At 40.0% G+C, this 12,920-nt stretch overlaps 1 protein-coding gene across 1 annotated transcript in view; it reads right to left on the reverse strand.

The window, feature by feature from the left end:
- Nucleotides 1-394: 394 nt before the first annotated feature.
- ZFYVE16 (zinc finger FYVE-type containing 16) overlaps nucleotides 395-12,920 on the reverse strand; it is a 48,432-nt gene continuing 35,906 nt past the window's right edge. The window contains exons 14-18 of the mRNA XM_080678097.1: nucleotides 10,814-10,894; nucleotides 8,646-8,808; nucleotides 7,665-7,770; nucleotides 6,372-6,539; nucleotides 395-3,377 (exon numbers count right to left, since the gene is read on the reverse strand). Coding sequence (XP_080534223.1) covers nucleotides 3,216-3,377; nucleotides 6,372-6,539; nucleotides 7,665-7,770; nucleotides 8,646-8,808; nucleotides 10,814-10,894 — 680 coding nt within the window. The 3' untranslated portion in view covers nucleotides 395-3,215. The remainder of the gene's footprint in view (nucleotides 3,378-6,371; nucleotides 6,540-7,664; nucleotides 7,771-8,645; nucleotides 8,809-10,813; nucleotides 10,895-12,920) is intronic.

Here is a 12,920-nt window from a genome sequence, read left to right on the forward strand (position 1 = left end):
GGTGCAGGCAAACCTTGGATGGCAGCTGCCCAGCTGCCCAGGGCTGCCTGAGGCTTGTGCTGCCAGCAGTGGCAGCAGCAGAGGTGTGATGGGGGCATCGCCTTCCCCTGATCACCGGGTCGCCTCCCACCCCTGAGGGCTCCTGGACTGTGAGAGGGGGCAGGCCGGGCTGAGGGTCCCCCCCTCTAGTGCATGAATTTTCATGCACTGGGCCTCTAGTTTACTTATAAAACAGTATCTAAATCCAAGCTGTTATAAACTTGGGCATTTGATACCATGTCAGGCTACTACTTTTATAATAAATTATAAGGTAAGACATTCACACAACACAGAAGACTTTATTTTAATCCTCACCCAAGGATATTTTTCCATTGACTTTTTTTTTTTTAGAGTGTGGACGAGAAAGGGAAAGACAGAGAAATATCGATGTGAGAAAAACACATCAATTGGTTACCTCCTGCAGGAGCCCTGACCAGGGTGCCAGGGCCAGGGAGGACCTTTCAACCAAGGTACATGCCTGTGACTGGAATTGAACCCGCGACCCTTAGTTCCACAGGCCGATGCTCTATCCACTGAGCCAAACCAGCTAGGGCACAAAAGACTCTTTAAAGTAAATTGCCTTATGAGGGAAAGTTTGGTCTTTTTACATATTACTTTTTAGATTTTCAATTCTTGCCTAGACAAGTTTAGTGCCCACCATCTAACAGGTTCTCAGGTTGCCTTCTCATTATTGGTATAGTTATCCTCCTGGGTTATTTTTCAACCACCTAGACTAGATCTATATTTCTATTACAGCAATTACTTTAACTTTGTTAATGATCTGCTTCACACATTCAGCTTCAAGAGGGAAAGAACTATTTATTCATCTTTCAACCAGTGAAGGCTAATAAAGTGCTCTGCAGATAGCGAGTATATATACGCAAAGTTTGTTCGATGGCTGCATAAAACAATGAGCTGGATTTTATTTCACATTTCAAAATTCAGAGAAAGAGAGTAGTATTAAAAGGCATAAGACCAAAAACAGATAGTTGCAGACTGAATACAAAGAACCATTTCTATTTTTTCACCTTTAAAAATTAAAAATTTTAAGTACCAATATGAAGAACATGACCAAAATAAGCAACAATGCATTCAGAGACATACTCTACAAAGAATACTTTATTTTCTTTTTATCCTCACCTGATGATATTTTTCCATTGATTTTTAGAGAGAGTGGAAGGGAAAGGGGAAGACAGAAACATCGATGTGAGAAATACACATCGATTGGTTACCTCCTGCAGGAGCCCCAACCAGGGCCCGGGGCCCGGGAGGAGCTTGCAACCAAGGTACGTGTCCTTGACTGGAATCTAACCCGGGACTCTTTGGTCCACAGGCTGATGCTCTATCCACTGAGCCAAACCAGCTAGGACTACAAAGAATACTTTAAAAGATGCCTCCAAAGGCACATAATTCCAATTTTTATGAAATGTAGATTTTTTCAAAAAACAAATCAAAAGCTATCCCATCGTGGAAGAGCCCTCCATTTATTTTAAATTCAGTATTCACAGATTGTGCAATAATTTATATTGCAAAATAAACACACTATATAAAGAAAACATAAATTGAGTTTGATATGTGATTGCTTTTACCTTATACTATTGCAACTAATTTCACAAGTTATGTGTTATTATTTTATTTAATATTTGCAACATTTCACACTGTTTTTGAAGTAGCTACTTCCATACGACTGATATTCTCCTCTATACTGTCTTTGGCTAATACTACAGATGTGATTTAGTAGGAACCATATGACCAATCTGATTAAAATTCTTAGCCTCTCCTAACGTAAGACCTCTCAGTTCCTGAGTTATAACCGTTTTTTGGTCTTCAAGTTAAGATACTTCCTAAATATTTTTCTTAAAACAGGGCTCTTTAGTGTAATTTCTTTTTCTTGAGATAAACAAGTGTTTTATGCAAAAACATATATATTTCACTTAAGAATAAAAAAAGCATCAAAATATGATTATATTTTATATAACTTAAATGACAGGACTAACTAAAAATATACTCATTACTCTCTTTTTTAACACAACATTTCTTATTTTGCTGTTTGAAGTAAAGAGGAAAGTTCTGTAATAGTTTTAAATACATAGAATTTAACTTATGTTAATATTCTGTTATAAAAAATAACTACCATATAAAGAATTTAAAATATGCAAAAGTAATTAGTTCATTAAAGTTTATAATAAATACATTAGTGTCAATGAAAATATGTAGACTTGCCAAGAAACTTCTAAAGTTTAAAGGCAAAGTAATAAAAATCTGTTTCATGCTTCATTTTATTGCTACATAATGACTATTTCAAGGGTCATCTGGCCTGTTGTCAATCACTTTTTATATAAGTGGCAAATATAGTGGTATACTTTGGAAAGAAATGAGGAAAAATAATATAGTGCAATACAAAAATATTGCCTATTTATAAATTATTAAAGATTTATAAAACACATACCAAATCACATGTTCTCACTATAAAAACAATATACTTAAATATAGAAGCACAGAATCCTGAAGCACCCACAATTATTTTAAGAATACCCATTTAATCAAGAGAAAACCATATATGGAATAATTTGAGAAGAAAAAGGGAAAATTCTGATTTTAATCCAAACAATCAGAGTTTATCTAGTCACGGAGGTAGGTCTCCACTCCAATTATATAAATAAGTTGTCTGCCTTATTCAAAGAACATCATATTAAGTCTAATATGGAAACTGGTCTGCGCCATTGAAGTATATTTTTAACAGACTTTAGAAACCAGTAATCTAACTGGCATATACAGAAAACAGATATTTCCCTTTATAAGGTTACATCTGAAAAAGAGCCTTCATTAAAATTGATCTTGGCATAAAGAGGTATTACTAAGTGCAGATACTTGGCATAGCATTTAAATAACACAATAAATGCTACAAATTTCTTGAAGACAGAAATAATCCTTGTCTTTTTAGAGTTTTTATTAAGTGTAAATCTTCAAAAACTGGATCGCATAAATTTTTAGAGATTGGAATTGTGCTAATGATTTTAAAAAGATCATTCCTGCCTATAAAGCAAAACTTCTATGTGTTTCAAACATTAAACATATTTACTTTTAGTGTTCGTGGCATTTTAGATTTAGTGCTGGAGTTAGTTTTAACAAATCAGTTTGCAATATAAATAATATGATTCACTAATATCTTTTCACTAAAAAAGATTTTCTATAATGAAAAATACTAATTCTATTTCTAATGGTAAACTAGTAGAGTTGGAGGTTCCGCCATGAATCACAGGTATTAGAGCACTATCAAGATCATTTAGATAATGCTGAGGAAGAAGTTGGCCTTCAGATCCTGCCTGAAATTCAACCTGGAAAAAAAAAAAATCTTGATAAGTCAACTCTAGAAAGTGAGCAATCTTGTTTAGCTCAGCAGATGAATGTAAAATAACTAAACTAAAAATATCATCCAGTTAAAGCATGTTAAGAAAATAATTGACATTTTATATCCATCTATCACATAAACTGTAATTGTTCCTCCCACATATCATTAAAATAAAAAAATTGCCAGTAATTCATATTTTAAGTTTCTTCTCAATGAACATGTAAACACATTGAAGGGCTAGAATTTGAATGATTACCAACATGACTTAAATGCAAACCCCATGGTATTAATAAAAATAATCTACTTAAAAATATTTTTAATTTGTTGTTGCATAATATTTAATATTTGAATTTAATGTTGCTGATGAAAATTGTATTTTAATTTGCCTAAAGAAATATTAACAGTGCTTACTCAAATACACAAATGTCAGACATTTCCTTGAAAAAGGAACTTTTAACAGTGAGTGAGATGAAAATATAAGTTCTTTCCAGTAAGAACTCGGAGTATAACACATCCTGACTGAAGTAAATCTTCAGCATTTGATCTCATTCATGTTTAGATAAACCATTCTAAAGAAGAAACTGCTTTGAAATTTATTATGTTGGATGTTGGAAACAGAAATGTGCATTACAATAATACTGGAGTATTATTTTTTACCTATCAAATTGGTAAAGTTCAAAAGTTTGATTACATACTGCTTGATAAGTATGTGAGGGGAAAGAACACTCTCACAAATTATGGTAGAAATATAAATTGGTATAACCTCTATTTTAGACAGTATGGTAATACTTATTGAGTACATTTTCGGACCAGACAATTCTAAGAATGTTTCTGATATACTCACACTTACACAAAGGCAAAATATTGTGGGTAATCTAAATATCAATCAGTACATATAAAAAATGTATAAGAATCCTATCTAATAAAGAGGGAATATGCAAATTGACCATCACGCCATCACAAAGATGGCGGTGCACAGTCCCCTCAGCCCGGCTCGAGTCCCCCAGTCCTTTCAGCCCCGCAAGGGGTGGGGGGGTCATAGGCGCACGGTGCGGCTGGACCTGCCCTCAGCCCCCCAGCCACCCAGGGCCAGCCCAAGGCGTAGGCAAGCCTCGGATGGTGGCTGCCCAGCCAATGCCCAAGGCTTAGGTAACCAGGGCTGGCCGAGGCTTGTGCTGCCGGCAGTAGCAGCAGCAGAGGTGTGATGGGGGAGTTGCCTTCCCCTGATCTCCGGGTCACCTTCCGCCCCTGAGGGCTCCTGGACTGTGAGAGGGGGCAGGGCAGGCTGAGCGACCCCCTGCTCCAGTGCATGAATTTTCACGCACCGGGCCTCTAGTTAGTTAAATAAGAGTACACTTATATAATAAACTACTACTATGCAACTTAAAAAGAATATGTGGTAACGTGAAATCTCTCTTAAGGAACATTAAGTTAAAGAAGCAAGGTAAAAAAATACACTGTAAAAGGGGACATGAAAAGGACACACACTTACTTGCTTGTACATGCTATAAAATCACAAAGAATACATAAAAATGGGTATCATTTCATTGCCTCATCAGGAAGAATAAGAGGGAGTATTGAGGTGGATAAAAGGGTTTGGAGTTAAGGATGGAAGGAGATCTTTCCAAGTCTATTACTCTACTGGGCATCATTTACATTGTAGCCAGGAATTAAGGCGCCAATTACATAGACTACAAAGGGAATGCTGTATTCTAGAGATGTCCAATGAAGTTGTACTGTTATGTATACGCTTTTAGAGTAAGTTTAAATAGTTTGAATATAGAATCTACTCAGAATAATAAATTGAAAAAAAGAAGGACTGTTGTGGGGCAGGGTGTCAGCAAACTATGGCCTGAGAGCCAGTCGGCCCACTGTTTTTTATAACAAAGTTTCATTGGAATAGAGCCGAGTCTATTAGTTCACATTCTATCTATGGCTGCTTCTGCACTATAATAGAATAATTGAGTAGTTGTGAAAGAAATCATTCAGCCCACAATGCCAAAAATATTTACTGTGTAGCCTTTTACAAAAAAAGTTTGCTGACCCATTGTGGAGAATCCTAGCTAATAAAAGAGTAATATGCAAATTAACCATCACTCTGCTACACCCACAAGCCATGCCCACCAGCCAATCAGGAGAGAGTATGCAAATTAACCCAACCAAGATGGCTGTGGCCATGGAGCCAGCAGTAGGCTTGGGTTTCCCCGGCAATGGAGGAAGCCAAGCTTTCCGCACACCCTGGTGGGCCCAGGCCTCCAATCAAGGCTACAAAGTTTCAATTATAGAAGATAAATAAATCCCAACAAAAATGGCGACAGCCACAGAGCTGGAGAGAGCAGGAGGCTTGAGTTGCCCCTGGCGATGGAGGAAGCCAAGCTTTCCGCAGCCCTGGCCTGCCTTGGCCTCTGCTTAAGGCTACAAAGTTTCAATTATAGAAGATAAATAAATCCCAACCAAAATGTCTGCGGCCACGGAGCAAGCAGGAGGCTTGGCTCTGCTCAAGGCTACAAAGTTTCAATGATAGAAGATAAATAAATCCCAGATCCCAGGGCCTGTGCTTGGGTGGCTGGGGGGGCATGGCCGGCCTGCAAACCACCACAGGCCCCTCGCCCAGGCCATCCCACGCCCCAAGGGAACCCCCACCCTGATCTGGGACACCCTTCAGGGCAAACCAGCCAGCCCCCACCCGTGCACCAGGCCTACCGGGATCGGGCCTAAACGGGCAGTCGGACATCCCTCAAGGGGTGCCATATTGGAGAGGGTGCAGGCTGGGCTGAGGGACACACCCCCTGTGCACAAATTTCATGCACCAGGCCTCTAGTAAAGGAGATAATGTACATGAAGTGTGTGCACACACTGATATTCAACAAATTTTCATTGTCTTCATTCATCCCAAAATAAAAGGTTAAAGAAACATCTTTTGATTATTTTAATATATGATAAATTCATTTTAAAAATACATCGCAAAAACATGCCTCACCATATCAGTGTCAATGGAAACTCTGAGGCCAATTTTATTCATCCCATTACTCTTTAAAGTTTTCAGGTGAGGGCACAGTGCAGCACTACAAGCCATGGCTATTTCTTTTGCAAACTGGTAACGAGTTGCTGAAATAGATACATCCTGGTCCTTTAGAAAGTAGAACACCTGAAATTAGGAAACAAGTCATGATTTAAAAATGCAACAATTGCTACTTTCATTTCAACTTTATTAATAAAATTCTAATGCTAGTACCATGAAATTCATTAGCTTAAGAGCAATATATATATGAGCATTACACATGCACACACACCCCATGATCTACACACACAAACAAACCATGATCTATATTATATATAAGTTAACTTAAAACCAAAGGTTATGGAATTTGGAAATGACTTAGCTATTTTTGCCTAAAGTTAGCCTGTAGCAACGAGAGCCTTGTTAACTCAGTTTAGAGAAGGGTACTAATGAATCTACCCTGTAAGATAACCTTCCTATAAGGACATTTTAATAAAGTTAAGATTGAACAAAGTAATAATGTTCTATAATTTCTATATCCTCTATAGTTTCTATCTTGTGCATGCATAAAATAAAGAATACATATGCAGTAAGTAACACTGATTGCCTGACCTGGGAGGTAGAGAGAGGGTGAGTATGGAGGTAGACTAAGGGTTTAGAGGTCTATAATTTCATGTCCCCTTCTTAAAATAAAAGAAACTTTTAAAAATAACTTGTATATGTGATTATAAATTAATGTCAACAAAATCTTTTAATTTTTGTTAAATAAGAGAAAAATGAAAATAATATGATCAAACAATATATTTATTTATAAACAAAAATGGAAATGCTGCCAAAACTTAACTGTGAGCTGGCAGGCAGTGTCATCATACAATAGCCTGAAATAAATAATATGGAAAACCAAATTTGGCATTATAAAAGTAAGTCTGGTAAGAAATATGTGTCTCAAGATATAATGTAAAAAGTGTAATATGCTGTACTTAAACATTCAGAACAGCCTTGGGCAAACTACAGCCCGCGGGCCGGATCCGGCTGTTCTATCCGGTTCTCTTGCTTTCCCCTCCGCTCCTTTACTTTGAATTTATATTAGTTCACACAAACACTCCATCCATGCTTTTGTTCCGGCCCTCCGGTCCAGTTTAAGAACCCATTGTGGCCCTCAAGTCAAAAAGTTTGCCCACCCCTGATTCAGAAGTTGAGTAGTGCAAAATCTCCCAGTTAAAAAAACAAAATCCCAGCATGTAAAGGGAAGGCATTTTCTTCCGCAGTTACCTCAGTACACTTTACAATCTTCTCATCAGTTTCAAAATCTGCTTCCAGTTTTATTTTTTCACTTGGAAATCCTTGTAATGATATTCCATCCACAGAACTAATAACACTATAGAATAAAATGAAATACAAAAGAATTATTACTACTACGGTACTTCTTATGACATGAATTATTAGATTTGAATAAATGGAATAAGGAGAAAAATTATGAAAGCTATAAATTTAAAACAGCAGTAAGATATCTCAATTACATATAAAATAATTAAAACTAGTTTATATTCATTTACCAAGATTTCTTGATGTGTAGCAAATTTTATCTACTTTTTCATATGCCCAGTTCATACCTGAGGTTTAAAATATCTTAGTCTTTTAACAGAAAAGCTGTCTCATGAAATTTTTTAAAAATCTATTTTAGAATCCTTCAGCATTAGCCCTCTTCTTTCTTTGCTCCAGACCCCTTAGTGATTCGCCAAAAAAAAAAAGAAAAAAAAGAAAAAAAAAGAAACAAACAATTGAAAAGAGGAAGGAATGAATGGCAGTAATATTCTGTAAGGCCTCTAAAGTATATATTATTAAATTCAGTTGTTTGAATTTACAGTGAGTCAGTATAAAAACAGAATAAACATCCAACGGGAATCCTTTACTTACTTGACAAAAATAGGTATCCTACCACAGAAAAAGTGTCTTGCCTTTCTCAGCCCTGGCATCAAGCCCACACTGCTACACAATGGACATATTGTCATTGGCCCCCTCCCAATTGACCACCCTTCAATAACTGACAGCATCCTGGCCAAGAAAACACACATGAGACTGGTTAGGCATATGTTTGAAAAACAGATTGAATTCATTAATTGAAGTATAAGCACTGAAATTCATGGTATAATTCTATATTTATTCATAAAATAATTCTTTTTATTAAGAAGATGTTTTTATCCTTCCCTTTTCCATCAAATCAATTACATTTTAGTAACAAAAAGTTCCTACCCTTTGTTTCCTTTTTCTTCAGGATCTACCCAGCAGATGTCCACATATTCTCTCAGGTCTACAGCATCAACTTTCCCACATGTAATCTTAAAGTCTTTTTGTTCTCGTAGAGCTAGTCGCAAGCCATCCATGGTCTCTGGAGTTATTTGCACCATTAAGCCATCTGAAAATGAGAGTTATGTTTCATATTTATTTTACTAAATATCAATTTATATGTCTAAGCCATAAAATTTATACCAAAATACAAATGTGTTTTGTTCTTTGCAAAATTTTTTAACTCATCTGTTAAATCATTTTAATCATTGTTTGCTATTAGGAAATAAGAAAACTATTTCACAAAGTTAAAGATTTATTTTTTAATGGTAAATAATTTTTTTTAAATGAATGGTTAAAAATTTTCCACTTCTGGCTGTGATACCAAACTAGCTCTTTCATAATAACCAACCATAAAACTAGACAAAATGTATGAGGCAACTGTTTCAGTAGTAGACAGTAGGAAATGCAATACCGTGATCCCTATAGAAAAATTCAACAAATGAGCCCACAATTGCCCAGGCAAAGTCTTGGGACAATGTCTACATGGTGATCCATTAAGCTGCAATGGCCCTACTGGCTTAAGAAGCCAAAAATAACAGACTGGAAAGTCCTTGAATCTGAGGTCAAGACACTAAAGAAGGGGCACCAAAAGACTTTGTGTAAGGGTCACTTTGCATCCTTGGACTAGAACTGGGGAAGAGCGATGGAGGTTGAGTTCAATTAGCAATAGCCGATTACTTAATCAAGCATGCCTACATAATGAGACTTCTACAAAAATCCACAAATATCAGGGTTCATGGAGCTTCATGTTGGGGAACACATCAAGGTGTTAGAAGGGTGATGTGAAGGAAGGGTGGTGGTGGTACACCTGGAGAAGGCATGGAATCTTCATGACCCTTTCCCCATACTTTGCCCTGTGCTTATGTTCCATTTGGTTGTTCTTAAGTTATATCCTTTATAATGCTTTATTATAAACCAGTAAACATAAATAAAGTGTTTTCTGAGTTCTGTAAGCTATTCTAGCAAATGTTTGAACCTGAGGCAGAGGTAGTGGGTCCTCTGATTTATAGCCAGTTAGAAGTATAAGAAGCCCTAGACTTCTAACTGGTATCTGAAGTGGGGGGCAGTCTTGTGGGACTGAGCCCTTAACCTATGGGGTCTGTGCTAACTCTGGGTGGTTAATGTCAGAATTGAATTGTTAGACACCCAGTTGGTGTCAGAGAACTAGAAAATTAACTGAAGTGAGGGAAAAAACCCACACATTTGCTGTGAGTAAAAAACCTCTCTCATTGGGAGAACTGAATCACTGATGCTGTATCAATTCCTATTCGAATGCAGAAAAATGTCAATGGGTCCCTATCTGACACATGCATATTAAAGGCAGAGCTTTAAATCTTTTGGAACAAAACAGGAGACCATCTTTTTAACACAGGATGGAAAGATTTCTTAAATAAAAAACATTAACCATAAAAGATTAATAAATTACATTGTATTAAAATGAAGACTTTCTATTAAAAATGCGCTATAAAATGGTGTAGGAAATCTACAGTTTATAAAATATATTTAACTATAAATCAGAAAAAGATACAAAACGGGCAGTCGGACATCCCTTGAAGGGTCCCAGATTGGAGACGGTGCAGGCTGGGCTGAGGGACACCCCCCACCCCCATGCATGAATTTCATGCACTGGGCCTCTAGTATTTAATAACAGTGAAAATACACCATAGTTGCTGGCAACAACATGGATAAATTTTAGAGACATAATATTGCATAAAAATAGTAAGCTCCATAAGACTGTGTGAAGAATGATATCATTTTTATAAATCTCCAAAATAAACATAAACAATATATTATTTAGGCATATTTTTATACAGTGTAAAAAAATTAGCAAGAGGATAATAAACAGTATTTAGTCTGGTAGTTAATTTTTGGAGAGAGAAGGAAGAAGGTGTAAATAAATCCAAATATTGATCATGTTTTGGGGCTGCAGAATGATTTCACAGAAGTTTGTAGTACTATGGAGAATATGACTTATAATTTACATATATCCTTTTACATAAATATCAAATATAGTTTCAAAAAGAAATCTTTACACCTTTAAATTAAAACAATCTTAAAGATGAAACTCCTACCTTCAACTATGCTGGACTTAGCAAGAAATCCTGAGGATGATTTTAGAGCTCCATTGAATACTACAAAACTTGCACCTGTCACTGATAAAAAAAAAAAAAAATACAACAATTATGTTTTAACCTGCTCTATTTTATGTTATATGATATTTGTTAAATATATAATGTGGAGCATGGCACATTTTAAGTACCTGATAAATGTCATGCCCACACCACTTAAATTAGAAAGCTAATAAATAAATAAGAAATTAATGGTATGGATACAATGTTATTCACAGTATCCTATATAAAAAAAAGTAATATGCAAATTAACCATCACTCCACGACAAAAATGGCGGCCCCCATAGCCACAAGATGGCGGCGCCCAGTCCCCTCAGCCCCGCTGCTGGAGTGTCCAGGCCTGTCAGCCCCGCGGGGGTTTGCGGGGACCAAGCGGCGAGGCTGGATCCGCCCCCAGACACAGCAGACAGAGCCCAGATAGCAGGGCTTGGGGGCTTCCTTAGCGCAGCGGCAGTGGGGAAGCCCCAGGCCCAGCAGACAGAGCCCAGACAGCAGGGCTTGGGGGCTTCCTTAGCGCAGAGGGGCGGGAACACCCCCAGGCCCAGCAGACAGAGCCCAGACAGCAGGGCTTGGGGGCTTCCTTAGCGCAGAGGGGCGGGAACACCCCCAGGCCCAGCAGACAGAGCACAGACAGCAGGGCTTGGGGGCTTCCTTAGCGCGGCGGCAGCGGGAAAGCCCCAGGCCCAGCAGACAGAGCCCAGACAGCAGGGCTTGGGGGTTTCCTTAGCGCGGCAGTGGCAGGGAAGTCCCCAGACATGGCAGACAGAGCCCAGACAGCAGGGCTTGGGGGCTTCCTTAGCGCAGAGGGGCGGGAACACCCCCAGGCCCCACAGACAGAGCACAGACAGCAGGGCTTGGGGGCTTCCTTAGCGCAGAGGGGCGGGAACACCCCCAGGCCCCACAGACAGAGCACAGACAGCAGGGCTTGGGGGCTTCCTTAGCGCAGAGGGGCGGGAACACCCCCAGGCCCAGCAGACAGAGCCCAGACAGCAGGGCTTGGGGGTTTCCTTAGCGCAGAGGGGCGGGAACACCCCCAGGCCCAGCAGACAGAGCCCAGACAGCAGGGCTTGGGGGTTTCCTTAGCGCGGCAGTGGCAGGGAAGTCCCCAGACATGGCAGACAGAGCACAGACAGCAGGGCTTGGGGGCTTCCTTAGCGCAGAGGGGCGGGAACACCCCCAGGCCCCACAGACAGAGCACAGACAGCAGGGCTTGGGGGCTTCCTTAGCGCAGAGGGGCGGGAACACCCCCAGGCCCAGCAGACAGAGCCCAGACAGCAGGGCTTGGGGGCTTCCTTAGCGCAGCGGCAGCGGGGAAGCCCCAGGCCCAGCAGACAGAGCCCAGACAGCAGGGCTTGGGGGTTTCCTTAGCGCGGCAGTGGCAGGGAAGTCCCCAGACATGGCAGACAGAGCACAGACAGCAGGGCTTGGGGGCTTCCTTAGCGCAGAGGGGCGGGAACACCCCCAGGCCCCACAGACAGAGCACAGACAGCAGGGCTTGGGGGCTTCCTTAGCATGGCAGTGGCAGGGAAGTCCCCAGACATGGCAAACAGAGCCCAGACAGCAGGGCTTGGGGGCTTCCTTAGCAAGGTGGTGGCGATGGGAACACCCCCAGGCCCCACAGATAGAGGCCGGACAACAGGGCATGGGGACTTCCTTAGTGTGTCGTGTCGGCGAAGCCCCCAGGCCTGGCAGACAGAGCACACTGCAGGGCATTGGGGCTTCCTTTGCATGGCGCATGGTGGTAGCAGGCAGAGAGTGGACAGCAAGGCATGAGGGCTTCATCTCCATGGCTGCAGCAAAACCCCCAGGCCCCACAGAGAGCAGAGAACCATGGGAGTGGGCCTAAGCCATCAGTAGCTCCTGGATTGTAGAGGGTGCAGGTTGGGCTGAGGGACCCCTGTGCATGAATTTCGTGCACCGGGCCTCTAATTCTATATAATAAAAGGCTAATATGCAAATTGACCAAATGGTGGAATGACCGGTTGCTATGACACACACTGACCACAGGGGGCAGACACTCAACCCAGGAGTTGCCCCCTAGTGGTCAGTG

Source organism: Plecotus auritus (genome assembly GCF_963455305.1).
Source record: "Plecotus auritus genome assembly, chromosome: 7".
In the NCBI taxonomy this organism is placed as follows: domain Eukaryota; kingdom Metazoa; phylum Chordata; class Mammalia; order Chiroptera; family Vespertilionidae; genus Plecotus; species Plecotus auritus.